This window comes from Streptopelia decaocto (assembly GCF_964273445.1).
Source record: "Streptopelia decaocto genome assembly, chromosome: 2".
NCBI lineage: Eukaryota > Metazoa > Chordata > Aves > Columbiformes > Columbidae > Streptopelia > Streptopelia decaocto.
The window spans coordinates 2,976,058-3,002,905 of record NC_138655.1 but is presented as its reverse complement, the minus strand read 5'-3'; the positions used below and the strand labels follow the sequence as shown (position 1 = coordinate 3,002,905).

At 44.4% G+C, this 26,848-nt stretch overlaps 1 protein-coding gene across 1 annotated transcript in view; it reads left to right on the top strand.

Moving 5' to 3' along the window:
• Positions 1–26,848, top strand: part of ADGRB1 (adhesion G protein-coupled receptor B1) — a gene marked incomplete at both ends in the record, with an annotated part of 208,435 nt that overhangs the window by 77,048 nt on the left and 104,539 nt on the right. The window contains 6 exons of the mRNA XM_082044888.1: positions 300–368; positions 4,165–4,273; positions 5,535–5,678; positions 8,745–8,820; positions 12,852–12,954; positions 15,186–15,229. Of these exons, the coding sequence (XP_081901014.1) occupies positions 300–368; positions 4,165–4,273; positions 5,535–5,678; positions 8,745–8,820; positions 12,852–12,954; positions 15,186–15,229 (545 nt within the window). The remainder of the gene's footprint in view (positions 1–299; positions 369–4,164; positions 4,274–5,534; positions 5,679–8,744; positions 8,821–12,851; positions 12,955–15,185; positions 15,230–26,848) is intronic.

Here is a 26,848-nt window from a genome sequence, read left to right as displayed (position 1 = left end):
TACCTAATCTGTTCTTAAAGAACTTCAGTAGTGGATACAAGATATATTCCAAATCCAATGCCTCAGAAGACAGAGTAGTCTTAAGTGAAGGCTTTGGGAAAAAGGCATTACTGTAACTTGTTTTGCTGTTAACATCCTTGGGGGCAGAGACTTGTGGGACCCTTTGGGAATGGGACCATGAGAACCTTCTTGGAGCATGGTTGATTCTCACATGTTCCATGCTCATCACTGTGTCCTTCTTAACCTGGGCTACATTTGGCTAACCACCTGTTTTTTCCTCTTTTGTCTTTCTTCCCCAGAACTTTGTCCAGATCATCAGCAATCTTTTATCAGAGGAAAACCGAGACAAATGGGAGGAAGCTCAGCTGGTATGAACCTTCAGCACCTTCCCTGAAACAAGATAGGTTTTCAGAATAGGCTTAATCCGTGACAAAGAGAATTTCCAAGCACCTACATGACCTCCTAGCTGTTTCTTTTCATGATGTATTGTGTACAACATGTATTTGATTCAACCACAGACCACAAAATACTTCCATCCACCAACATTGTTCTCCTTGGATAAATCCTTTTAGTGAAAGAGATGGACAATCCAGACATGGTCAGCTGTGGTCAGCTTCGGAGTTGACTGACAATCAGCTGATCCATGCAATTGGTTGTGTGGGTGAGCTTAGTGCTATATTTATGGAGTAATCCAATGAGCCACAGGATCTCAGCATTAAGCCAGACTCTCTGCATGAAGAACAGTGGGTTTTTTTGGTGGTAAATACCAAATTTTGGATAGATCTCAGATGTCAGGCTTGGTTTAGATTTGGGCCTCTGATTCAGCTCAGCATGAACTGACCAAGGGTTCAGTTGTTTCTCTCCTCTCAAGGTTGGGGATCCTGCTGAATAATTCCATGGTTAAATCCTTGTGTATCAGGGCAAGGTATTGTTTGTTTTTCTATCTATGTTTTATTTGTCCTTTGTTTCTTCTGCCCCAGTTGAACTCTCTGTTTGGGCTTGTGTGATACCTATTCCTTGCCCCTTTCCCATTCCTTTGGTGACTCCTGGGTTGTTTGGTGCTGTCATCTTACTACAACCTTTGGGGATCACATCAGAGTGAAGTAATTCTGCCTCAGACAAACAGCTCTATTGGATGAGCTCATGTTAGCATTGGTTGCTTCTACGTTCATTCCTTATTACTCTATCTTAGAAAAGAAACACAAGCTCACCTCCACCTCACCTTGGAAAATAACCCAGACAAGGAACATAACTCAGACTCTGTGAGAGATTAGTCCTGTGGAAGGTACCCAGAGGTGTGTATCAAAATATGACAGCTCCTTTTTAACCACCAACTGCTGCTACAAAATTCCTTGCAAAGGTCTGGAACTACCAAACAATCAAGAGAAATCACCTAACACAAAAAACAACCCTGGAGTCCATTTATAGTCAAACAGGGAATTCCTCTGGGAAAACAAACAAAAAAACAAACAAAACAAACAACAACAACAAAAATCCTCTTAATACCAGGTGCTGGCACAATTATTGGCAGTCCAGAACATGACACATGGACCTGAATACAGTTCCTTTATGCAACAGGAACTCCGCCAGGAGCTGAGCAGCCTCACAAATCTGTCCTTTTTTTATTTTTTTTTTTTTTTCCCTGGAATCTCATGGTTTCCCATTTCATTTGGAAGAGAATGACATAGTCTGGTTCCAGGTGAAGTAAGGGACCATCTGGACATGGACCATCCAGACATGGTTTTGGGCAAACAGCTGTAGATGGCCCTGCCTGAGCAAACAGGTTGGATCAAATGACCTCCAAGGTCCCTTCCAAACTCCACAATTCTGTGATCCTGTGAGTCTGTGACTAGAAACTCAGTTTCAAGCATGCACGTGTATGTAGATATTTCAGCACAGAGCAGAGGAGAATGTCAAGTTGTCATGACAACAGGGAAACCCTGTTGATCCCCTTAAAAAACAGCTGCATCTTTCTCTCTGTGGCAATTTGTTCTCACCATCTTTCCCTGTACAATCTGCTTTTTGCACCTATAAATAGACATGGCCCTGCCTGCTGCCAGCATCGACATAACCTATACGAGGAGTGCAACCATCACAGGGTCAATGTTTGCCTGGTATGTATTTTTAGTGGGGACTGAGATAACAGATCAGCACCATGACTTTGGGACACAGATATCTCCATGAGCTGGAGGTTCCAGCAGTCTTTGTCCTTCTCCCTAAAAGCTGCTGGATCAAACTCATGCCCTGCATTTCACAAGATTAACCAGTTCCTTTAAAACAAGGTCTTTGGTTCCCTGTTTGTTCACTAAAAGTAAATCCAACTTCATTGCAGTCTCACATCCCAGTGCCCTGTGGCCCCTCAGGCAGAGATGTTCTTCAAGGAAAATAAAACAAAACCAAAAGAACCCAAAAAAGTATTGACAGAAGGACTATCATGTTTGGGTTTTTTTCTTTTTTGTGGAGATAGTGTTGGCCATTGTATGATAAAAGCCTGAAAGACAATGGTCAGTGTAGCCTGCAGTTAATTTGACCTTGTGATTTCCAACTGTAACAGAATGTAAAAGTAGGCTGTTAAAAATACCTTCCTCACTCGCTTCTCTTCCTATCACAGAATGGTTGGGGTTGGAAGGGACCTCTGGAGACCATCTAGTCCAGCCCACATGCTAAGGCAGGCTTGCCTCGAGCAGATGTGCACACATTTTGTTCTGGCTGGACTTTTTTATTTGATCCTGATACAGTTTAAGTCTTATCAAGCTTCCTTCAGATAGACCGAGAGACATTAATGGCCTCTCCTGTGCTCCTTTGGTCATACCCTCACCTTTCTTCTGTCTCCATCCCATGCTGCTGTTCTGCTTGTCCCTAGCTGTCCCTTCAGCTCTGCTCAGCCACCCCAGGAGGTCTGGATTTTCCCGAGGAACTGAAAACACTCTGAAAGTGTTGTTACAGGAAAAGAAGAGACGTAAGGAGCTGAACTGCTTTTCTTCAGACTCTCGTGGTATTTACTAAGCCCCTGTAGGCAAATGCGCTTTGAGGAAAAGACAGGTAGTCAGCACAACTCATTTCAGGTGGATTATCTCTTATGAAATCTGTCACTGGAAAACTAGTTATTGTTTAACAGCCTTGTGTTAGCCTGGCAAAATACAGATGAAGAAGAATTATTGTAAATATTTTTGTCATTGGAGGAACACCAGGAACGAAAAAAGAGACAAAGAAACTCCAAGACACACTGGTCCCAAGAAGAAGCAAAGTAGTTATTTAGAGAGTGAGATCCCGCCAGCAAAACAGGAAAGCACAAAACCAGACTTTGATACTTTTCTGGATGGGTTTATGTGATTTGGCACCTGAGATTTGACATTAGACCACAGTGGTCCTTCAGTGTGGCTACTTTCAGTGGAATGATAGCAAAATTAACTACATGGAGATAAAGTTTTGTGGACTCTCTTACAGTGGGTAACATATTTATGCCATCAAAAGTAGCCCAAATTATGTTTCTCAGGCAGAGTATCACAACAGCTGAGTGTCAGCGAAGTCTGAGCCTTGGGAAAGGCTATCAGAGTTTGACAAAGGACAAAGCTTCAATACGACAATGTGAACACAGCTTCTTTCTCTGGCATAATGTCTCTGGATGTGCAAATGAAAATGCCTTTGACTTGTTGATCGCTAAGTTGGGCCAAATAGTCAATGGACTTGGAAAGAAAGTCGGTGCACCTTTTTGAAACACCCTGTACATTAAATTGTGGCTGCTAAGAGTCTGTTCTAGCATTTCTTTTCTTACATTAACTGCAGGAGCAGGATAATAATGAACATCAGGTGTCTCTTACCTGGTCCAGATGGAGTTGTTGGTAATGAGGGTAATCCCAGTAAAGGAAAGGGGATGGATAGGTTATCTTCTGCTCCAGAGAGTTCCAGATATTTCCCTTTGCTTTGAGATATTGCCCTCCACCTTAAGTTTTATCAGTCTGAATTCCCTATTATTTCTAGATCATTTATTTTTATAGGATTCCTTTTAGGATTTCTCAGTCTTCATTCTTCACAGATCCATAATACTCCATTATATCCAGCATATGCTTCCAGTATACATGTGAGGGTAGAAAGCTTTGCCCTCAAAAAACTCATGCTGCGCTCATTAGTATTTGTGCTATCAAGTATTTTATCTCTCTGCAGATAGGGCCAAACGCCAGGGAGTTGTTCAGGCTTGTGGAGGATTTCATTGATGTCATCGGCTTTCGCATGAAAGATTTCCGGGATTCCTACCAAGTGACGGACAATCTGGGTGAGTTGATTTGCACTTCCCATGTTGAGTAGACATCCCAGCAAGCTGTAATTACTATGCAATATGTGTAGCCTGGGCTGTGGGAAGGGAAATGGGGAATGGCAGCAGGTGGTGGAACATTAAGAGGTTTAGGGAAAGACATGGATGATCATAAATATAGGGTGGCTTTTCTCCAAATAATTTAGGTCTTCAGCATGGAGAAGAGATATCCATGGAGAGATCTGAGAGATATCTATAGAACCATGAATGGAGAACAGATGATGAATTGGGCAGAATTGGTTGCTTCCTTTTGTTTTGTTTTGTTTTTTTTTTAACACAAGAGCTTCACAGCAGCCAGTGAAGAGATCAGGCAGCAAGCAAACAGCAGGCGGTATTTGATTTATGCTGTATGCACAATCACAGCATGGAACCTCTTGCCAGAGGATGTTTCAGAAGCCAAAAAGTACAGATGGGTTCATGATGGGATTAGGAAAATGCACAAAAGAGAGGTCCATTGGTTGCTGTTAAAGTTAATGGTCTGGATACAGCCACTAGCTGAGGAAGTCCTGCTGATTGCTGGAAGCTGAGAGGGCAGACCAAGAGATGTATTGCTCTGTTCTTTTTCACACTTCTTCTCTAAGGAGCTGGTATGGGTCATTCCTGGAGACAGGACGTTGGAGTAGACTGACATCTCTTCAGCCAGTTTTAGTGCAGGCAGGTCCTTTTCAATGAACAGAAGAATGAGTCTTAATAATTTGTTTCGTCTTTCTTCGTGTATAAACATTACCTGAATAAAAAATCATGTCATCATCGAATGGTTTGGGTTGGAAGGGACCTTAGAGATCATCTAGTTCCAACTCCACTGCCAAAAGGGGGGTCCACTAGTCCACTACACCAGACTGCCCAAAACCCAATTCAACCTGGCCTTGAACACTTCGAGGGATGGGGCATCCAAAACATCTCTGGACAGCCTGTTCCAGTGCCAAAATATCCTCATAGTGAAGAATTTCTTCCTTATAATTTATCTAAATCGCCCCTCTTTCAGCTTAAAGCCATCACCCCTTGTTCTATCACCATATGTCCCTGTAAGAAGTTCCTCTCCAGCTTTTTTGTAGATCCTCTTTAGGTCATCACTCTCACAGCTACCAAGATCCAGCCTCACTCGTTCTGCTATCCGATTTCCCACTATTGCCTCCAACAGGTTTTTTAACACTTTTGAATTTGTTTAAGCTGGTTTTGCTACTGGTTTTGCTTACTGGTTTTATTTCTTGCTTCCCTCTAGTCCTCGGCATTCACAAACTGCCTGCTAATGCAGCAACTGACATCACCTTCCCCATGAAAGGCTGGAGGGGCATGGTGGACTGGGCCAAGAATTCGGAGGACAAGGTCACTGTCTCCAAAAGCATCCTGTCTTCAGGGCTGACAGGTAGGCGCACAGCCAGGGCAGCCCAGAAGAAAATATTTTCTTCATTTCTACGAAAGTTTGCTTCCATTTGGTTGGTCTTCAAATTCTCCTTCCAGCTGAGCTGGATTTGCTCACAAAACCTTGAACATCAAAATAATTTCTGGGTATAAATAAGGCCTTCAGATTTGGCCTGACCAAGAGTCAAATCTAAACTCCTTCAAAGGTTCAGGGGCAGTTTTTTTGTGTGGATGTGGATATGTATCTTTTCCCAAATAAGCAGCATATTTAGAAAAGAGCAGGAGTCAGCACAAAAAGTCAGGGCAACACATTGATGATTCCTTCTTCCAAGGCTTCTAACCTGGGAAAAAGTGAAAATATATCTGCTGGGTCACTCTAGTTTCGATGCATGTGGGTGCTGAGCTGAGTCTTTAATCCTTTTCAGGGCATGTTGGGTGCTGAAATGAGTCTCTCATGCCTCCCTAAATATTCTGGATTGCCATTAGGGGTAGGGAATGGTAGTTATCACTGTGGGTGCCATATAGTCATGGTTAACCAATACAAAAAAGACATATGTGTTGGCAGTATGTCTCTGCTACCTATCACCATGGCCATGTAGGTAAACAATGTTGTAGATGTCCTCCAAGACTAAATCCAGGCCTGATAGGACCATGTAGGTATACACAGCTGGGGGTCAGCACATCAGGCTGAGCAATTGGTGGGTCTGGATGTGCTGCATGGAGAAGCTTTGCTAGATTGTGGGTTTATGGCAGTCATGTGAAGTTTTCTGCTCTCAGAAATGAAAAGCATGGACGTTTATCAGTGAGGTCATTGGCCCCACAGTAAAGCATGCATATGAGCTCAGAGTGCTGGGTGCATCAGCCATGCTGGCCTCACTGTCAGATCTGAAAGGAAACCTGAAGGGTTCAGGGGTGCTTTGCTCAACCATTCATCCTTTACCTGGATGTGAGTCCCAGGAATCAACATCCTTAAGCTTCTCAGCTTCTGGTAGAAAGCTTTAGGATTTGGCAGGATTGAGCCCTGGGTTTTCAAAGGCAGGACCGTAAGCTGGACTTGTTGCTGGGACGGTAGGTTTTACTTGTGGATGCTCTTGTTCTGTGTGTAGAACTAGTGGCTTTGAGAGAGAAAGATGCTGGTTTCTGCATCAGGCTACACTGTCCTTCCTTGGGACAGAGGCCAGGGACTATGAGTTGTTGCTGTCAGAAAATCTTTGGCCTTTTCTTGTCCTACCAGGGCCTCTTGTCATGGACTTCCCTACTGGGGATAGAAACAACACAGCAATCATTTCTACCTACAGAGGCCAAGAACATTTGAGATCCCCCAAGGACAAACAATCACTGGCAGACCAAGGATCACATCCAGCACTCCTTGTGCTTTGTTCTGCTTTGAAGACAGCATTGTCTTCCTGGGAGAAGACATCAGTCTTCTCCTCTCTGTGGCTTCCTGAGTACCACCCAGAGCTCTACTGCCTCTGCTTTGTTCAGTGTCCTGTGCTGTTGGTATCTTTTCGAGGGTTTACTCAGTGATTAACAGTGGAGATGTACCTCTGTTAGTTTTGATCCTTACTTTTCTTTGACCACAGGGAACAGGTGCAACTATCCCAAGCAAAGTGATGGAGATAGGCAGCTTGGTGAGACCAAAGCCGGACCCTCCTCACTGCTGGGAGCTGACTTTGCACAGTTGAGTTCAGTAGGCCAGCACTAATTTACATATTAATAGTTGGGTTATGTGACTTTTGGGTTAGAGGGTGTACGAATACTGCTGGTGAGTGAACATCACTGAGTCATTACATGACCAAAATGCACTGCTTTTTCAGCTAGGTAACATGTCAAAAGATTTATTTTTTGTACACCAAGACTGATGGGAAACTGCATTGCTAAAGATCTGTGCCAGACCAAACGAGACAAGCTTTCACCTTGATTACGACCAAGATTCTTTTCCTTCCTTGGAGGGTGCTGTGATAACCAAACCAACTTAAGGTTTTGCTTGCTCACAATATCATAGGAGCACACATTGCTTCTGTAAATGCCTTATTGCATCCTCTGAGCACAAAAAGGGAAAACTCTCCTTGAAGGCATCAGGATCCCTGTTTGCATAGGGCTTCATGGGAAAGGCCAATAGACTGTGTTGGCTTTCTTAAAGAAGCAAGGTTTATGCAATTGCTCTGCAAGCCTGTCCGTCAGTCTCTCCTAGTTATGTTTTCACCAGCTATCTCACCCGAGCCCAGTTTGACAAAGAGGAAGACAGACATGCAAAGTTGTGTCTGCCCTGCACTGATGGACCAGGCGCACTGTAAGTTCAACCTCAGTACAAGATATCAGAGAAGTCCCACATCAAGGTGCTCCCACAGGCCTCCGCAACTCTGCTTCTCACCCAGCCACTTGCTTTTTCTCCCCCTGAAAATCCACCGCAGAGCTGCCTCTGTCACGCGTGCTTTTTTCCGGGGAAGTTGTTGCTTTTTGCAGCTGGGCATCACAAAACAGAAGAGGAGAAGGAGGTCAAATGACGTGCCCAGGGGTCACACAGACCATTCAGAGGCTCATCTGGGACCATGGCCCCTCCAGCCTCCCAAGGCAGTGCATGAGTTGTGGGGTCAGACTGGGCACAGTGGGACATCCCTGCTTCTTGGCTGCCCTTGTCAACTTGAGCACAGCTCTTCTCTCTGATGACTTGATAGTTGCAGACAGGTCTGAACACATCTGGGTGGCTGCAAGAGACCTTTCTGCCCTGTAGATTTGTCCACTGTGGTGCTGTTGGAGGGGTTAGTGGGGTTTCTGAATGGGACAGTGTGAGGCTGGTCATTTGGTATGAGTGAGCTTTGCATGAGGGCAGACACCCGAGGCATCAGGTCACTCCAAGGGTGCTGAGCACTTACTTGGGACCAGTGGAGACCTTCATGGTGACAGCAGGCACTGCATCCCACCATGGTGATGCTGACATTGGCTGTTCCCCAAACCAGACCCCCTCTATGTGAGGTCTAATCCTGCTCCTGGATGTCCTGTGAGAACAGCTGACATCCCAATTGTCTCAGTGCTGTTATCTTCTTCCCTTTCTTTTGGTGTTCTGCAGAGACAGACGACTCCTCCGTCTTCGTGGTGGGGACCGTGCTGTACCGGAACGTGGGCAACATCCTCTCCCTCCAGAGGTAAGAGGGGCTGCCTTGGGAGGGCGAGCAGCTGGAAAATCACCAGGCTTTCCTACCCATCTCTCTGGCTGCAGAGCCCTGGTCTTCCAGGGAAATAACAAAGGTCACTGGATGCAAAAAAAATAGACTTTTACTCGGTACTGCAAATGTTTTTGTCCCCACCAGCTGATGCTACGTGTTCAGGTGGGGCCAGGCTCACACATCGCAGGCATCTCTTGCTGCAAAGGCAGGAAGGTTTTCTCCATCCATGTGCAGCACCGTGCACCCCAGATGTGAGGGGAGGCACAGCGCTGTTGCCACTGCCACATCCCTGCCTGCCACCCTTTGCCCTCCAGAATGGATCCTCACGCTGCCCTCCTCATCACAAGGGATTTTAGGAGGCTTAACAGATGGGGAAAGCTCAGCTGCCCTGATCCTCCCAAGCTACCAGGATGCTGCCAGCTGCACTGAGCCCTTTGAGAGCATCACGGCAGAAAACAGGCTCGGAGAGCAGAGAGAAGTGTAGCAGCATGCCTGGCTGCACATGTCCACCATGTTCCCGGCTGCTGCAAACTGCCTTGGGCACTGAAGCTTTTGTGTTCAGTGCGCCCTTTCCTTTTCTTTGCTCTCTTTCTTTCTCGCTACCTTGCTCTTTTTTTTTTTTTTTTTTTTTTTTGTGAGGCTGGTACTGAGGCAGTAAATTAAGCATCCTAAGGCACCTTCTAAATCTGTTCTGCACTGATTAGCTTGAGCCCATTTACCATAAACACCAGGGCATCTCTCCTCACTGATAATCATTTAAATACCTACAGATTTAGCACTGGAAATGGTAAAAGAGCTCCGAGTGAGTGCAGAGAGGAATTAGCAAGCCAGCCAACTGTATTCTGTAATATCTTCCATTACAGCACTGGGAATTAGATCAGAAGGGCAATAAACATCATTGGCTCAAATGATCCAGCGGTATTTCAGCTTTCTCTGGCCAAGCAGTGAATGAGCTCTGATAACCAGCAGCTGCAGAAGCCATAGCCTCTGAACAGCTTTCCCACAGGAGATCTGATTTAAGATGTTTCTTAATTAAAGGACAGTCTCTCTTTAAAAGGATCCAGAGTCCTGAATCACCTGTGGAGAGTCAAAAGAAAACAAAAAAAAAAGAAAAAGAGATAAAAGAATCAGCAGAACAGTGGCTCTTACTTCACCACTGTGCAAATGAACACAGCAAAAGAGAAATATCTTTAAATAACTACGTAGCTGTATAGCACCTGCCTATGGGGTAAATATATTTCTGATCACAAAGAAGAGCAGTTATTCCTGGGTACACACAAGCAATAAGGACCCAGATCCTGGATTTGACCACACTGATTTGATGCAGTGTGATTTTTTTTCCTGAAAAACAAAACAAAAAAAAAACAAAACAAAAAAAAAAAAAAAAAGAAAAAAAGAAAAGAGAAGAAGTAGTTTTCACAGAGCAAACAGCACCAGCTCTGCTGTTCCTAATTGTCTTAATTTACCTACCCCAAGAAGCAACAATTCCTTATCTGAGCTACATGTTGCTTCATTCCCTCGGATCCAGAGAGCCCTGTGGTTCTTGGCAGCTGTGACAATTAAAATGGGATACACATGATGCCTGATTTTTCAAGCCAGGGAGGTGAGCAGCATTTGGTCTCAGCTGAGCATCACTGCAGAACACACGTGCAGCAGTTGGAGAGTCGATGACCTGGCACCTGACAGCCTCGTGTACCAAACAGCATTTTTACAGCTCTTTGCACACTCTTTATGGCCATGCAAGAGCCCTCTGAGTTTGTTTGATCTCCTGTCCAAGCCAAATCTTGATGTGTCTTGTTTTCTTCCCAGAAGCTGGGTTGTAACATGTTTTTCCGAAGGACGACTCATCTTCTTCCTGAAAGATTCTCCGTGATGCTGAGTCCCTCACCTCCCCCGGCAAGCTGCTCAGATGCTTAATTGCCTTCTCTGCTAGGAGACTCTCTCTTATTTTAAAGCTGAATTTGTCTGACTTTCACTTCCAGGCACTGGGTCTTCAGGTGGGCGACTGAGAAATCCCTCACATGCAACAAACTGTCAGACTTGCCTTTCAACTAAAATCTTTTGTCTGGTTTTCTGGCACCTGGATCAATTTTGTGTTTCTCCTTTGTACTCTCTTCTCTACTTCCCCATCTTGAAGTGGAATTGAACCCAACAGTACAGTGGCATCCTGATAAGAAGGGGTGCATAGAAAAGATGACTATTTTATCCCCTTGTTCCTGCACAGGATCACTTCTGTCCTTTCTGTCACAGCTCTTTGCACTGAAGTCAATGTCCCCGGGTACATTTTGGGTCACAGATCCCTCAGAGCAGAGCTTGTACCTCTCTGTGCAGACCTTGCTCTCTCCAAGCTTGGATGCCTTTCCTGACTCCTGGATGCACTGGAATAACTTCTGGTTGGACTGTGACTACTTGGCCATTAAGTCATTGGTCCTCAGCCTTCAAAAGGATGTTTCTATGTCACTTGGTTGTTCATGAAAATATTCAACAGCGCTGAGCCAAAGACTGACCCTTACAGACCCAGCTGCTAACGAAGACATGCACTGGTGTTTACCTTTCAGCAGCTCTTGGCTTTAGCTTATCTGCAGCTGCCTCTATTTCAAAGCTTAGAGCTGATATTGGATCCCCCTGGCTTCCTCTTTTACTCTTCCTTTGTAGACTGATATTGTTCTTTATTGCTTCTTTCAATATATATATGTATATATATATATATAAGAAAATGTTTGTTTTTTTTTTCTTTACCCTGATAAAACAATGTTGTTCTTCCCTCTGGTGTCAGTGCAACAGTGGCTTTCTGAGCATCCACTTACACATCCCTGGATGATTCCAAGACTTTCTGTTTTGTTTGCTTGGTTAGATGTTTTTCCAACTTGCTGTTAAGCAAGGGTAAATCTTTTCCATGTAATTCTTTTGTAAAAGGCACAATAAGACCCAGAAAGAAAAGTGAAAGATTTTGCCAATGCCTGTAGATTTTATGAAGATTCAGATGGGGAAAGATTGCTCTTGCCCACGGGTGCCAGAAGGGCTAGGAGCACAGAATCACAGAACCACAGAATGTTAGGGATCGGAAGGGACCTCGAAGATCATCTAGTCCAGTCCCCCCGCTGGAGCAGGAACACCTAGATGAGGTTACACAGGAAGTAGTCTGATGCTTGGTTATTATTCTACTACCAGTTCCTTCATGTTGAACTAACAGGCAGCATTTTCAAACATCGGTTGAAAACTTTTTATTTAAACTTTTCCTTATTAAAACACCCAAGTCTTTTCCTGATGCAGAAATGTAATGAACCCGTGTGTATTTAGGTGTCTAATGTCCCAGGAAATGTCGACAAAGGGTTTGACTTTTCAAGGAGCAAGAACACAGGTATGGGAGATACGTCCTCCCTTATTGTCCCTCACAACAGCCAAATCTCCTAGGGCTGACAGATTTATTAGAGTATTTTTCTGGGCATAGACATTTAGACATCCACATGAAAGGTTTGCCCTTCCCCCTCTTTTTTTATCCTCAGAGAATGGAGATACACACGAGTGCCTGAACCGGGTAGGATCATGGGCTGATCCATGGATTTGCTCTTAATGGCCACCATGACCAACACTTACTGCAGTGCAGATTAAGCCAGCCTTTCAGAGGGGAAATAGGGGTTGTTTTTCAAAGGATATTAAATGAGCTCTGTTTCCTCATGTCAGGGACAGAAAATGGGTCCAGGATCATTTTAATACTGGGATAGATACAGCCTTTAAGTCCAAAGGCTTTAGGGGTCTATGTGGTTCATAAAATGGTCTGATTTCCTGGAGTAATAAATGTAAAGTATCTATGAGAAGAGATCAAAGGGCAGAGGATGGGGTCCATCAGCAGCAAGTGTCTTTGATGGTATTTTAAGGTAAAGGGGTCAAGTCCTTTTGCACTGTGTACACCAAACTTTGCACCACCAGTGACCAATACAGCAGGATTCACCCCTCTGCAAAACTTCCTCTGTCCTGTTTAAAGCATCTCTTTCTCTTCTTCTTCCCAGGAACAGCACTGTTCTGAACTCCAAAGTCATCTCCGTGACTGTGAAGCCATTTCCTCGGTCTCTCCTCACACCCCTGGAAATTGAATTCTCCCACCTGTACAATGTAAGTCTTTCCTAGGAACCTGCACCATTCTGCACCTGTGTTTGCTTCTGCATAGCAGGAGTCATAAAATCATAGAATAGTTAGGGTTGGAACGGAACTTCAAAGGTCATCTTTGAAGAATTGCTGTGGGTTTTATTGGTTTCTTTTTTCATTAGAAGCTACAGCTGTAGAACTTCAAATACTATATAAACCACCAAAATTACCCCAAAATGATGTAATAATATAATAGAAAAAATGCATCGCTAAACAAAAATTTGCATCTCCTCTTTCCTCTGTGTGCTGATCCGTTTTTAAAGCACTTGTAAGATTTGTTATTCTGAGGCTAGAAAATAGACTCCAGTACTCTTGCGGAAGCACACGTTGTATTCCTACTGGCTGATAAATCTGTAGCATTTAACAAGAGAAAAGTAATCCAGTGCCATCACATAAATAAATAATAAAAATAATCTCTTCTTGGGGAAACAGTGATGTCAGTTAATTTCATTACATTGATCAAAGTGATCACTTCCTCCCTTTTTTTGTCTTATTGAAATATTTTTTGGTCTAACCCTGTTGCGTTGTGAGATAGTTTTGTTAAATCCTAAGTTGTCTATGTAACATGAAAATCAGATTTTTTCAGGGTTCACATCTATAAGGATGTGTCAAAAGCCAGAATTTTTTTTTTTTTTTATAATAAATTTAAATCATAGTCCATTATAGTCCATTCATAGTCCAACTCCCTTGCATGAGCAGGGACATCTTCACCCAGATCAGGTTGCTCAGAACCTCGTCCAACCTGGCCTGGGATGTCTCCAGGGATGGAGCATCCACCACCTCTCTGGGCCACTGTTTCACCACCCTCATTGTAAAAAATTTCTTCCATATGTCCAACCGGTATCTCCCCTCCTTTAGTTTAAAACCATCACCCCTTGACCTGTCGCAACAGGCCCTGCTAAAATGTCTGTCCTCATCTTTCTTATCAGCCCCTTCTAAGTACAGAAAGGCCACAATACTGTCTCCCTGGAGCCTTCTCTTCTCCAGACTGAACACCCAACTCTCTCAGCCTGTCCTCACAGCAGAGCTGTTACAGCCCTCTGATCATTTTTTGTGGCCTTCTCTGGACCTTCTCCAACAGGTCAAATGTATTGGTGTAAGGAATGCTTGACTCCCAATCCCTCTTTGCCAATGCAAGACCTTTCAGTCTCCCTTAATGCAGGCTGCAAAGGTACTTGTCTGCCACCCTGAGATGGGGCTGGTGTTGGTGTCCTGTTGTTGCTCACTACTAAGGATGCACTGTATGGGTCAGCCTTGCAAACCATGTGCTCTGTGCTGCTTGTTCTGGCATTGCTAGTGCAGGAGGAAGGTGAGAGAACTGCTTGCACAGAGAACACGGGCAAACTTGTCCCATGTTCACATCACTTCATTGTGGGCATGATCAAGGGAGAAGAACCATCCACTCCTTAAAAAATGGGCTATAACAATGATCTTCCTTAAGAAGGGGAAGGAAGAGGTTTCTTCTATTAATACTTGCAATGTTCTTTGCAGTCCTAAGATACAACTGGAGACATTAGTATTACTGTTGTGATTGGTGCTTTAAAATACAGTCAAAGATCCCCTTCAGGTTCTTCTGCTTAACCCTAAACAGATATACATGATGGATGTTTACATAACCCAAAGCCTGTTCTTGTTGTGGGTTTCAGATGTCCTCCTGAGGCTCTGCAACATGAATATTTGATCCATCATTTATTTGCTTTGAATTTTCCTGGAAGGGTTTTCTGAAGTGGTCTAAGACAGCTGCATCTGGAGTCACTGTTAAACTTCCTTCAGGGGGCTTTAAACACACCTGACGAGGTGCAGAGCTGAGGGTCTTCTGAATACTCTGTCCCACAAAAGCACATGTTGTATTTGATTCACTTTCCAGAAGGGAGCAGCAAAAGGATTCTGTGTGAGAGAAGGAAAATTAAGAACATCAGTTGAGTCAGGAAAGATTCAGAGTCAAATCCTTCTACAGTGATGTTGGAGCAGAACAGATGGAGGCTGATTTTACTCTTAACTTTCAAGCCAAGGGTGAAAGAAGTTATTCCAAGGACAGAGATATGTGCCTTCCCATCTAGAGTATCACAAACACACCGTGTTTAGAGGAGTGGAAGTTGTTCTACAGGACCTGCATGTTTCATTCTTCTTGTTCCAAATGCCCCATAAACAACACAGCACCGATTTGCTTCATATTTCCTTTTCTTCTCTCCCGGCAGGGAACCACCAACCAGACCTGCATCCTGTGGGACAAAACTGTTGGGTGAGTTCTGTAGCTTTCTCTTCACTTTCATGGGCCCATGTTTTTTTGGGGGTGAAATTATAATTTTAGCAGTTATGTGTCAGTCTATCTCAGCCTTGGCTCTCTCTACTAGTTTTTTTTCTTGCTTCTACATCCATAGCTGGCAAAGTCCTTCACCATGGTGGGTAGTGGTTCTTCCTTCACACAGATACAGCCCTGCTCTCTGCATTTTCTTTTTGTGCCAATTGAAGTGGGTCTTATATTTAAGGATCTGCAATTAGATGTTGTCAGTATAGCCTGTGAAGTGTCTTCTGTGCCAGGAGCATCATCTATCTGTACCAGGAAACATCTCTCAGTGTCCAAGCAAAGATGTTCATGGGTGCTTCTGTTCACAGGGAGGGGTGTTTGTGTTTTCCTGTGATATTTTGGACATGGCTTACATTTTTGAAAAGTGGCCTCTAATGTTCACCTATTCCAATTTTGGATTTTCCTGCGTGAGGAATATGTGAACTGTTATCCAGGACACTGAAGTCATTCACAGATTTCCTTAAATTGAGCTTGGCATAGAAACACTTGGCTCTCTTCAGTGCTTACCCCGAATTGTGTGCCGTAAGGAAAGTAATGCAAAATCAGAGCCCATTGATGCAAATGTGACCTGCAGTGGTGAAATACGTGTTGTGTTGGTGTGATACAGTAAAATGACTTCTGCAAGTATTCTTGCAATGACTGGTGCTGTTCAGGAGGTGTTGAGTGATGTGGTTGTGGCCAGCAGGAAAAAAGAAGACCTAACTTACCACAAAGAGTCAGGCTTATAAATCCCATATGGGAACTGGTTGTCAGAGAGTGTACATCTTAGGAAAAAAAAAAAATACACTCTGAAAGTGTGGTCTTAAATCCTTAGTGAGCTTGACAAGGATACAAAGTGTTTGATTTAATGGTGTTTTTACTTCATTGACTTTCGTATCTCAGTTTGAGGACCAACCTAACTTATTTTCTGCTTGCAGTCAGTTTCTCTCCTTGAGATCTCATGCATTTGACATGTACCTCTGCATTTATTATTATTATTATTTATTATAATTATCTGCAGTATCTGAAAAATCATTCTATTCTTCTCCTTTCATGCTCCATTAAGTAGCATATACACAACTAGGCAGGCAACATATTTGCAGCCAGATTACTGTTCTTGTTGTTCTGTGATTAATTTGGCACGTATGAGTGGATCCAAAGCAAGGCTGAAGAACCCAGAGGGACCCTTTTCTTGTGCAGTCACACCTATGTTGTAGCCCAGGGCAGAATTGGTACCTTTGAGTTATAGTGAAAAATGTTCAAGCATTAGAAAATGGCTGGGATGCAGGAGCCCCTTGTGTGCTATGTCGACCCTACATGCAGATGAACCTTCACGGAATTAGTAAAATGGTATTTTATTATATTATCTATGTGCCGGAGTCTGTAGATCAGCCCAGAGTAGAGGGTTGTGTATATGTGGGCAAAATCAGGAGGAGACTTGGGTGGGAGCTGGCCTGCTCTGCTAAATCTGCTGTCTCTCCATGCTGGAATGGGATTAAAGCACTTGTATACAAACCCATTTTTGGCAAGTAAAGGCAGAAGCTGGAACCAATGCACCTTCTGGTCTGAACAGCATTTCATTGTTCTTGGCTTCCTATGTCCTAGAGAGTTTTATCCAGAAAGATGGAGCTATTGCCCTGCTACACTCAGAGCTGAATTTAATAAACTGTAGTCTGAGCAATAAAAGGGCAACATCCATTTTGCACATGGTTGGATCTGAGGGAGAACAGCAGCATTCAGGCTGGGTACCTATCTGTCAGAGCTGGCACTGAAAAGTGCTTGGTACAAGAAAGATGAAGGGTTGCCCAGCACTGAACTTGGCTTGAGAGGCTTGAATGTTGTTGCTGATCTGGAGGCAAAACAGTGCCTGGTTCAGCATCGTCACCTCTGCCTTGTCCTGGGAGGTCTGGCTGCTCTATATATTAATACTTGCTCCCAAGGCCTGGCAGCTTGTTCAGCTGCCTGTCATCTCTCTGAGAGCTTGAGGAATGTTTTCAGTCTGTAATACTTGCAATTCCACGATATCAAAAGATGGGCTTGATGCTAAGAGTTGGACAGACAATTTCTTGGCACCGACGCCATCGTTCAGTTGTCAAGGATGGTTTCCAAAACCCCAGCAGATTTGTTGCACAAATGTTGCCACTAAAACTGTTTTTGGTGTGTGTTGGGGGGTGTGTGTGCATGTCTGCAAGTGTTTTCAACCAGCATTTGCAATCCCAAGTGCTTGAAAAGTCAAAAATGCTGGTGTCATCAGATTTTGCTAGGGGATGTTCCAAAGCTAGATCCAATCTGGAGCTGCAAAGTTGCTTGTGCAACATTTTAAATCTGATTTGCTATCACTGCCACCTCCTGGGAAAATTTAATGAAGGGCATACTATGCAAACCCTATTCTTCAGGCCTGAATGCTCACCTCGAACTTGAACAGTGCTCTGGAGATCTCAAAGGTTTTGCATCACAGTTTTGGATGATTGTTTCCTGTTCAGAGCAAGGATTTCTAGGTTACACCCTGGACCTGTTTGTTGCCTTGTTCATGGTAGAGATCATGACTGGTGACTCTGAGATGGGAATCCCTGAGGTTCAGCCTCATTTATGGAGGTTCCTCTCTTTGCTCCCACCTTCTACTTCCTGCCACCCCTCCTCTTTAAATTGGAAATATTCCCACTGATCAGTCCAATAAAATGTTTGTGCAAGTGGGTGAATCTCAGGAAATCACATTTCCCAGCTCTGACTAATTTAATGGATATACAGCTTCATTTCTCTCACTGTTATTCAGCCTGTCCTATTCCCTGTACAGCCCAAGCCAGCCTCTCATGGTGTTGCTTGCTCGGAAGACATTGATGTCTCTTAAGCTTGCTCTTTTGCAGCATCTTCATACTCCTGCTCCAAGGCTGGCTGGCCAGGGGACCTTCCCTATGTTCACAGTCATCCATATAAAGATGTGGATCTTGGAGATCCAAACTCCACCTGACTCCAGTGAACCAACCTCTGGATTTAACCCCTTGCAGCCAATGTGACTAATCAGGCACAGAGGCAGGAAACTCAAGGCAATCCTCACATGAGAGCTTCTGCTTGTTACTGCAGCCACCTGAGCTTTCCATCCCATCCAAAACATGCCACAGCCCTTTACAGGCCACTTAAAATCCATGGGCCATGAAGGCCTGAACCGTAAAACTGTAATTATAACAGAAAATTGTCATGTGGGCATGTGCTTCCTCCAAGACAGAGTTGTTGAAAGAAGAACCCCTGAGTGTTCATTCATTTACATTTAGATAGATATTTAAGCTTGTAATATTAATAATGGATTTTTGATTTATTAATCCCGGCCCCTCTGAGTGACTGTTAGATTCGTGGGTGGCACCTCTTCATCTCTTTTCTCTTCTTCTTGCCCCAAACTCCTCATGTCATGAAATAAGAGAAGATCAGGGACTAATTTCTGTTGTGTTGGGTGCTGCGAGTATGATTAATGAGTTTAAGCACTGGCTGGGTAAATTGAAAGCTGAAATTGGAGGGTGATTTGGGATTCTCTGGTTCTCCTCCAAGGGTATTCATCTGGACTAATTATTAGCTGCTTAACCCTGCTGAAATTAAAACCCAGGCAGGATCTGGTCTCCTGCTCCCTCTTTCTCCTGCTGGGACAGGATGGAGGGAGTTGATGGATTAAGTCATCTTATGTGCTTTCATGTTCTTGTGCATCACTAGATTTGTAATTCCTGCCTGTCTTGCACTGGTGCACAGCAGGATTGTCATGCAGCATGGGGAATGGGGAGATAGGTGCCAAAGTTTGTTGTTAGAGGTGATAGCGTTTCTTCATGGCTGCAGCATAAGATGTGGGATTGATTAGTGTTGCAGAGCAGTCCTGCTATCACATGGGACTGATGACTTTGTGCATTCAGACCTCCAAAGCTGAGTTTTGGTGTTCTTTCAGTGTGGGATCAGCTCAAATGATGGGGACGGTTGTGAGATGAAAGGGAGCAGTCACAAACCATCAAGTGTCTGCAGACAGGGTGAGAGAGTTGGGATTGTTCAGCCTGGAGAAGAGAAGCTCCAGAGACACCTTATTGCAGCCTTTCCATGCTTAAAAGGAGCCTGTAAGAAAGATGAGGCCAGACTTTTTAGCAGGGTCTGTTGTGATAAGACAAGGGGTGATGTTTTTAAAATAAAGAGGGGAGATTCAGGCTAAACAGTTTTTTACATTGAGGGTGGTGAAACACTGGCCCAGGTTGCCCAGAGAGGTGGTGGATGCCCCATTCCTGGAGACATCCCAGGCCAGGCTGGACAGGGCTCTAAGCAACCTGATCTGGGTGAAGATGTCCCTGCTCATGGCGGTGGTGGGACTGGATGAGCTTTGAAGGTGCCTTCCAACCCAAACCATTCTATGATTCTGTGATTTTATGAGACTGTCTGCTGCCACAAATGGACCCACAGACATCGGTGAATGCTAATTCTCTCCTCCAGCCTACCTGGCCTTGGTGACAGCAGGGTTCAAGCCAGTCAGCTAGGTCTTGTATTTTAGCTCATGGCACATGAGTGAACATTGTGCCATACTAGTGTGAAATCCAGTCCCTGTACGTGCAGAGGCTGGGATTCAGCAGGTCTGCACTGCCAGGAGACCTCTCATCCCACAGGGAATGCTTCCTCTTGGAGAAGCTGCCTGCCTCCAGCCACCAACTTTGCTTCTCTGTCTCCAAGACAAACATAATAGCAAGGCATTATAATAATTGATCTTGAGCAGCTTTCCAAACCTTCACAAATATTTGCATAAAAGGTTTTTTTGCTCTTGGAAGAAAATGTGTCTCAGGAGTCTGTGCTTTTGATTCAAGGATACTCTTACCTTCCCTTGGGAAAGATCGTCTGTTGCAGTAATTAAAGCCTTTAACCTATCGAACTTAGGAAATGCAGACCTCACTGTTTAGGAAGGTGCCCTATGTGCAGCAAGGTTAGGCATGGAGAACAATAGGAACAGTGCCTGAGTGAGTGGGGCAAGGCTAAATCTCCTGGCTCAGGGCTGGATCCGATGCTCAGCCAAGGTCAGGCAAAAATCTCCCTTGAGGATTCGCAACTGCATGGAGCGGCGTTTTATGATGCTGCCAAACAAAGTAGATTATCAATCTGTCCCAATTTGGAAAGTTTCATTGTCCTAAAATACATCTCACAGATGCTGAGGACAGTCCTGCTCATGGGCTCTTTCCAGACAGGAACCACTTAAGGAACAGGGGATATACTAGTCCCTCAAGAGTATGGTTGATAGAGCTGTGTGGACCAAGGGCTGGCAGAACTGGAGGCAATAAGGAGATAAGGAGGGAATCTGTTGGAACCCCAAAGCTTCATGAGAAATCAGTGCACTCCTCTCCTCTTTGGACTTATGCATGACATATATATTGTATATTTTCTACTACAACACTCTACCTGTCTGCAGGGGAGCAACATTGCCAGTGACATACCCTTCATGGGATCCCATGCGTGGTGTTTGTACTGGGGTTTGCCAGTACCCCTATTCTAGCTGCATTGCCCTTAACATCTTCAGTTTTAGTTCCAGCTGCAAATGCTGCCTTTCCTGGGTGCTCCTGTGGAAGTATTGAGGTGATATTTGTGGAAAAAACAACAACAACAACAACAACAACAACAACAACAACAACAACAACAAAGAAAAGCTTTATTGTGCTTGCAAAATCTGTCTACGCAAGGGCATGCGGGGAGGTTAATCTGAATATTCCCATTAGTTCCCCTGTGTTAAACCCAGTTAAAAATGCCCCCTAATTCAGCCTGACTGCACTTGTATTGTGCAACCAGGCAGTTTGAATTATAGTCCCATGAGCCCCTTTTGAACCCCGGATGAGAGGAAACAAAACAGGGGCTGATAGAGTGAAACCCAGTCACACCTCTGGAGCCTGAGAATTTATCTTCCCTGCACAACCTGGGCTCTGGGGCTGCTGGAAGCATCAAGCAAAATTACTTCCAGGGGATTATTTTCCCAGGAATCTGCCTTACCCCAAGGCTACCTTTTCCTGGAAACACCTTGTCACCTGGACTTCCAGATGTTGCAGGAAAGAGGTGGACTAGTTCCCTGTTAGCCCAAAGCAGGTGGCACAAGGTACCAGCACACCTCAGTGCTATGTCCATCACAATTTGGGATAAGAGTTGTATTTCTGTGGCCTTTGCTGAGCTTCTGCCCAGCAGTCAGCATTGTCTGTGGGACTGGCAAAGCAGGAGCTGGCTTATTCTCCAGCTCCTTTCACAGCACAGGATGCAGGAGAAGCTAAGTAACATGACACAGGACTTCTGCTGTCTTCCGATAAAACACGGTTTAATGGCTTTCGATGTAAGGAAAGGGGGGAAAGAGGATTCAGAGGCTCTGAATCAAATGCTCCAGCTTTTCCCTTGCTTCTCTAGTAAAGTAATCAATAATGTGGATGGAGCTTATTAATTTTCTTCACAGAACAAGCAGAAGTCATGCTCTGAGTCCTGGAGGATGCTCCCATTGGGAAGGAACTTTTGGTTGGGTGGGTGATTCCCAACCTAAACTCAATGCTAAATGTGCACTGTGAGCCAGAACACCATGGGGTTCTGGATGGCTTGTATGCTCACGCATGTGTGTGCTATATATGCATATACAGGCACATGTGCAGACTATGTTCAAGGATATAAAAGGATAGGATCATAGAACAATTTGGGTTGGAAGGGACCTGTAAAGATCATCTAGTCCAATCCCCCTGCTATGAGCAGGGACATTGCTCAGATTCCCATCCAGCCTGGCCCTGAATGTTTCCGGGAATTCATATGTGTGAACAAGTGAGTGCTGGTGCTTGAATGTGAGTACGGACACACACGTGTGTGTTTCTGTGCACAAGCAGAGCTGCAGGATGTTGTTGGTGTGTCAGTGTGAACATAAGCACACAAGGTATGCAGGTATCTGCAAGGACAAGACAATATTTATATATATGTGTGTGTGTGGACTACATAGAAGTGTACAAATGCTCAGCACCCTCTGTGTGTAAAATTCAGAGCAGAGTCACTGTAACTCCATGTACTTCCTTGCTGGATTTACTTTATTCTTCCCCATATGAGCACAAGAAAGTCTGTCTGGAACCAGAACAGGACTTTCCAAACTATTCTGTCTTTAAACCGGCAAATTGTATTACCATCCTGAGGATATCAGGTCTGTATCCTCTGGAGAATTGTTTGACTTTGCTGGAGGCTGAAGGCTGTGGAACAGCCTGTGCATGATGTGAGGAGAGTGTATTATGACCACAAATATCTCAGGGCCTGGGTTGTCCAAAGCACAGGCCATCAGCACTAGGCAGATGCTCAAGAAGGTTATGTCCCATATGTCTCTGTTAAGAACATAAGAAAAAGTTTCCCAATCAGGCTTCTTCACTCAACTTTCTTGCAAGACTGAGTCAGGTTCAGTTGAACATCTTAAAATTCCTCATTTTTGAACTACATGGATATGCAAGCCAGAAATACAGCAGTACCCACCATAATCACAATAATTTCAGATTGCTAAAATTTGGGGGGACTCAGTGTTTCTTAAAATCTCTTGACAACCATGTCAGTTTTTGTTCTTTGTCTCTACCAGCTAGACTAAAAAAAACCCCTCCTGAGTTGGTGTTCTTAGGGGTTTTCTTGTCTGCTTTGTGGTATTAACCAGAAAAAGCCACCAGCACATATTTCATAGACCAAGCAATGGATTTTCACGCAGTGAGGATCTTAATTGAGGGGACAATATTACCCCTTTCCAGTCCCAGATGGTTTGCAGAGCTCTAACATTCATGGTGGGAGCCCACAGGAAATGGTCAGGGTGCAGAGACAAGTATATGAGTCCATGTCATTGCTCAAGGGTGGGTAGGACTGATGGATGTGGGGGTAAAGTGCTGAGAACTGTCACACTGTGAATAAATATGGGTAAAATTTGCCCCTGATTTTAAAGACGAAAAAATGACTTGTTTTCATTTTAACCTGACCGCACTAGGGGATGAAAAGTTCTGCTAAAAAATAGCAGCAAAAAGAGGACATAGTGCCTGGCCTACAGCCTTCATCTAATGCTGAACTTTCTGTGTGTCTGGGCAAATCAGTGTAAGATTTATGCCTCAGTTTTCCCTGAGTCTACTGTGTTAATATCATCAGACAGCTCTTCTAAATGTCATGAAATCTAGGAGAGAGGAGCTCCATTAAGTGATAGTAAGTGGCAAAAATAAGTTTTATTATTTGTCATTGAGAAGTGATTCTCTAAACACGAGCATTATGATTGAATTGGTCACCCGTGCGGGATGAGCTCACATCGTGTCAGCTTCACCCATCACTTGGTCATGTGAGCAGCAGCAAGTACCACAACAGGAATTTTAGTCTTTATGAGATGGAATGGGACCAGGGAGGCTCAGAGCAATCACTGCAAGACCGAGCATGCGATGGCATGAGACACCAGCCTGTGCAACACACGACTGCCTGAGCTAACAGTGGCTTCTCAGGCAGAGCAGATTAGGAAACACATCCAGCATCCAGCCAGCTCTGATGGCTGTCTCGATGAAGAGCACAGCAGCTTAGAATCATAGAACCATGGAATATTTTGTGTTAGAAGAGGCATTCAAACCTCATCCAGTCCAACCCCCTGCCACGAGCAGGGACATCTTCAACCAGATCAGGTTACTCAGAGCCCCGTCCAGCCTGGTCTGGGATGTTTTCAGGGATGGGGCATCTACCACCTCTCTGGGCAACCTGGGCCAGAGTCTCACCACCCTCATTGTAAAAGATTTCTTCCTTGTGTCTAGCCTGAATCTCCCCTCTTTTAGTTTAAAACCATCACCCCTTATCCTATCCCAACAGATCCTGCTAAAAAGTCCCCATCTTTCTTATCAGCCCCTGAAAGGCCACAATAAGATCTTGGACTTTTCTCCAGGCTGAACAACTCCAACTCTCTCAGCCTTTCCCCATAGGAGAGCTAGTTCATCCCTCTGATCATCCTGATGACCCTCCTCTGGACCCATTCCAATAGGTCCATGTCTTTCCTGTACTGTAGCTTCTCCTACCACCAGCAGAACCAATGTCCTGTAGCCAACCTGCTGTCCAAGTGTGAAGAGCAAGATCAGGCAGAATCATAGAGCTGGCAGTGCTGATCCCTCCTGGAAGGCAACAGTCAAAGCTCTTCTCACAGAGAGGACAGATCCTCTTTGTCCTGACCACTGGATTTATTTGGGTCCATTTTGACCCACAGTGATGAGCTGCAGGAAGAAAAATAGCCGACTCAATAAGGTCAGAAAGCTGCATCAGATGGCATATAATGATTTTCAGACTTGCCAACGCCCTTTCCAGAGCCTTGCAAATACTTCAATTCAATTACAATAATGCCCCTTTGGAAGATGCATATTAATCTCCCAGAGCTGCCTTCAGCTTTAGGACAGAGCTGCTCTCAAGGTGGTTTAATATACATGTGCCATGTTGATGGGATGGTAAGTCAGGCAGGTGAGTTGCTGCCTGTCTCTGATGGATGATCCAGGGAATAAATTCACCCTCTGCCAGAGCCTGGTGCTTGCCAGGATGAATCATAAAATGTCCTAAATCAGAAGGGACCCACAAAGATCATCAAGTCCAACTCCTGTCCCTTCACAGGACAACCCTAAAATTAACACCATATGTCTGAGGTTGTTGTCCAGTCTCTTCTTGAACGCTGTCAGGCTTGGGCCCGCGACACCTCCCTGGGGAGCCTGTTCCAGTGATCCAGCACCCTTTGGGTGAAGAACCTTTTCCTAATACCCAACAAGGGTGGCCCTAAGCCTGACCCATAAAGAGCCTAGGTCTTCCTGGGGTGAATTCTGCAGTCTTCCTTTCTGGTGTGGATGGAAGTGCAGGCAGGAAAGTGGGTGGGAAGTACATCAGTTCCCCTAAGTTTTTGGTGATGTATCCCATCTACCACCAGCTAGCCAAGGTGACAAAAAAGGAAAAGGTCATAATTGCACTGATGAGTTACGGGCTGTCCCCAAAACCTAACTGCTGTCATTTGCAGATGGGGAAGGAGAAATCAAAGGAGTGATTTATCCACTGTCACCAAGGAGCAGCAGAGCTGAGCCACAACTCAGATCTCCTGTCTTACAGTGGTGCTGGTGGCTCTGAATAAAAGTTATCTATGTCCTGTATTAAGACAACAGGAGACCACAGGTGGCAAGGATCCAGGAGAACACTAGTTTGTTGTTGTTGTTGTTGTTGTTTTTGTTTTTTAGCAGTGGATGTTATTTATTTAATGGTGGATTTGGATTATGTGTCAAATCTTCAGGAATGCTGAGCATCCTTCAAACCTCTTCAAGGCTCCTGAGAGCTTCAATGGCACACTCCACAGGATTTGACCCAAGGATTATCAATATGCATGTGAATTTTTTTCCCGATTTCAACCTTAATCTGAGGCTGGGGCACAAGGGTTGCAAAGTGCTGTGTGCAGGTCTTTTGGCTGTCAACTGGAATACCTTTGCTTTTGATCTTTCATATGGACCCAAACAAAAGCTGCAGTAATGTATCACTGGTATTGGGAAGTTTGTTGGGTTCAGGCAGACTCTTTCCAGTCCATGTGTCCCATGCATCAATCAAAACTGTGCTGGAGAGTTTGCCAACATTTAACAACTTGTTTTTCTACTGGTAGTGATGAGTGAGGCAGAGCACTGCGATGCAAGTATCTAAAATCCAGGCAGCTTCAAGAAAAAGTGTCTCTGGAACTGCTGAACACATGGAGAACAAAGGGAGCTCCCTGTGTCAAATATTACTGCAGGATCCTGGTCCTGGCTGTGAAAATCACCCTTCAGCTGTAGAGTTACCTGGAGGGAAGGGATTTTTGATGCCTGAGGTGTAATTTACACATACCAGCACATGGGGAGCCAGCATGAGTGCAGTGATAGGAAAGGCTGTAGCACACATACAGCTGCGGCTATATTGCAGCCGTAGCATCTCTGCAGTCATTAAAGTTGCACTGATTAGCAGAGAATCTGCTGTTCATCCCCAAGAAAAACAATGTGGAGTTATGTGGGAGATTAAATGTGCTTTGCCTGAGATTCCGGTAACAGGGCAAGGGAAGAAATAACCTGCAGCTCAGAACTGGCATTGGCTCAGCATGATGGAGCAGATGCACAGGAGACCCCTATGCCCACACAAGGACTGGTATGGAGATGATTAGGATAGGGTAGGATAGGATAGGATAGGATAGGATAGGGTAGGATAGGATAGGATAGGATAGGACAGCATAGAATAAGAATAGAATAGAATAGAATAGAATAGAATAGAATAGAATAGAATAGAATAGAATAGAATAGAATAGAATAGAATAGAATAGAATAGAATCAGTTGGAAGTGAGACACAATAACCATCTAGCCCTACTGCCTGACCAATTCAGAGCTCTCCAAAATTATTAAGGGCATTGTCTACATGCCACTGAAACACTAGCAGGCTTCGGGCATTGACAACCTAAGAAGCCTGTTCCAGTGCTTGACCACCCTCTTGGTAAAGAAATGCTTCCTAACATCCAGTCTGAAATGATGGGGAAGTGCATCCCACCACAGTGTTCTCAGGAGTATTATGTTTGTGGAACAAAAAAACTG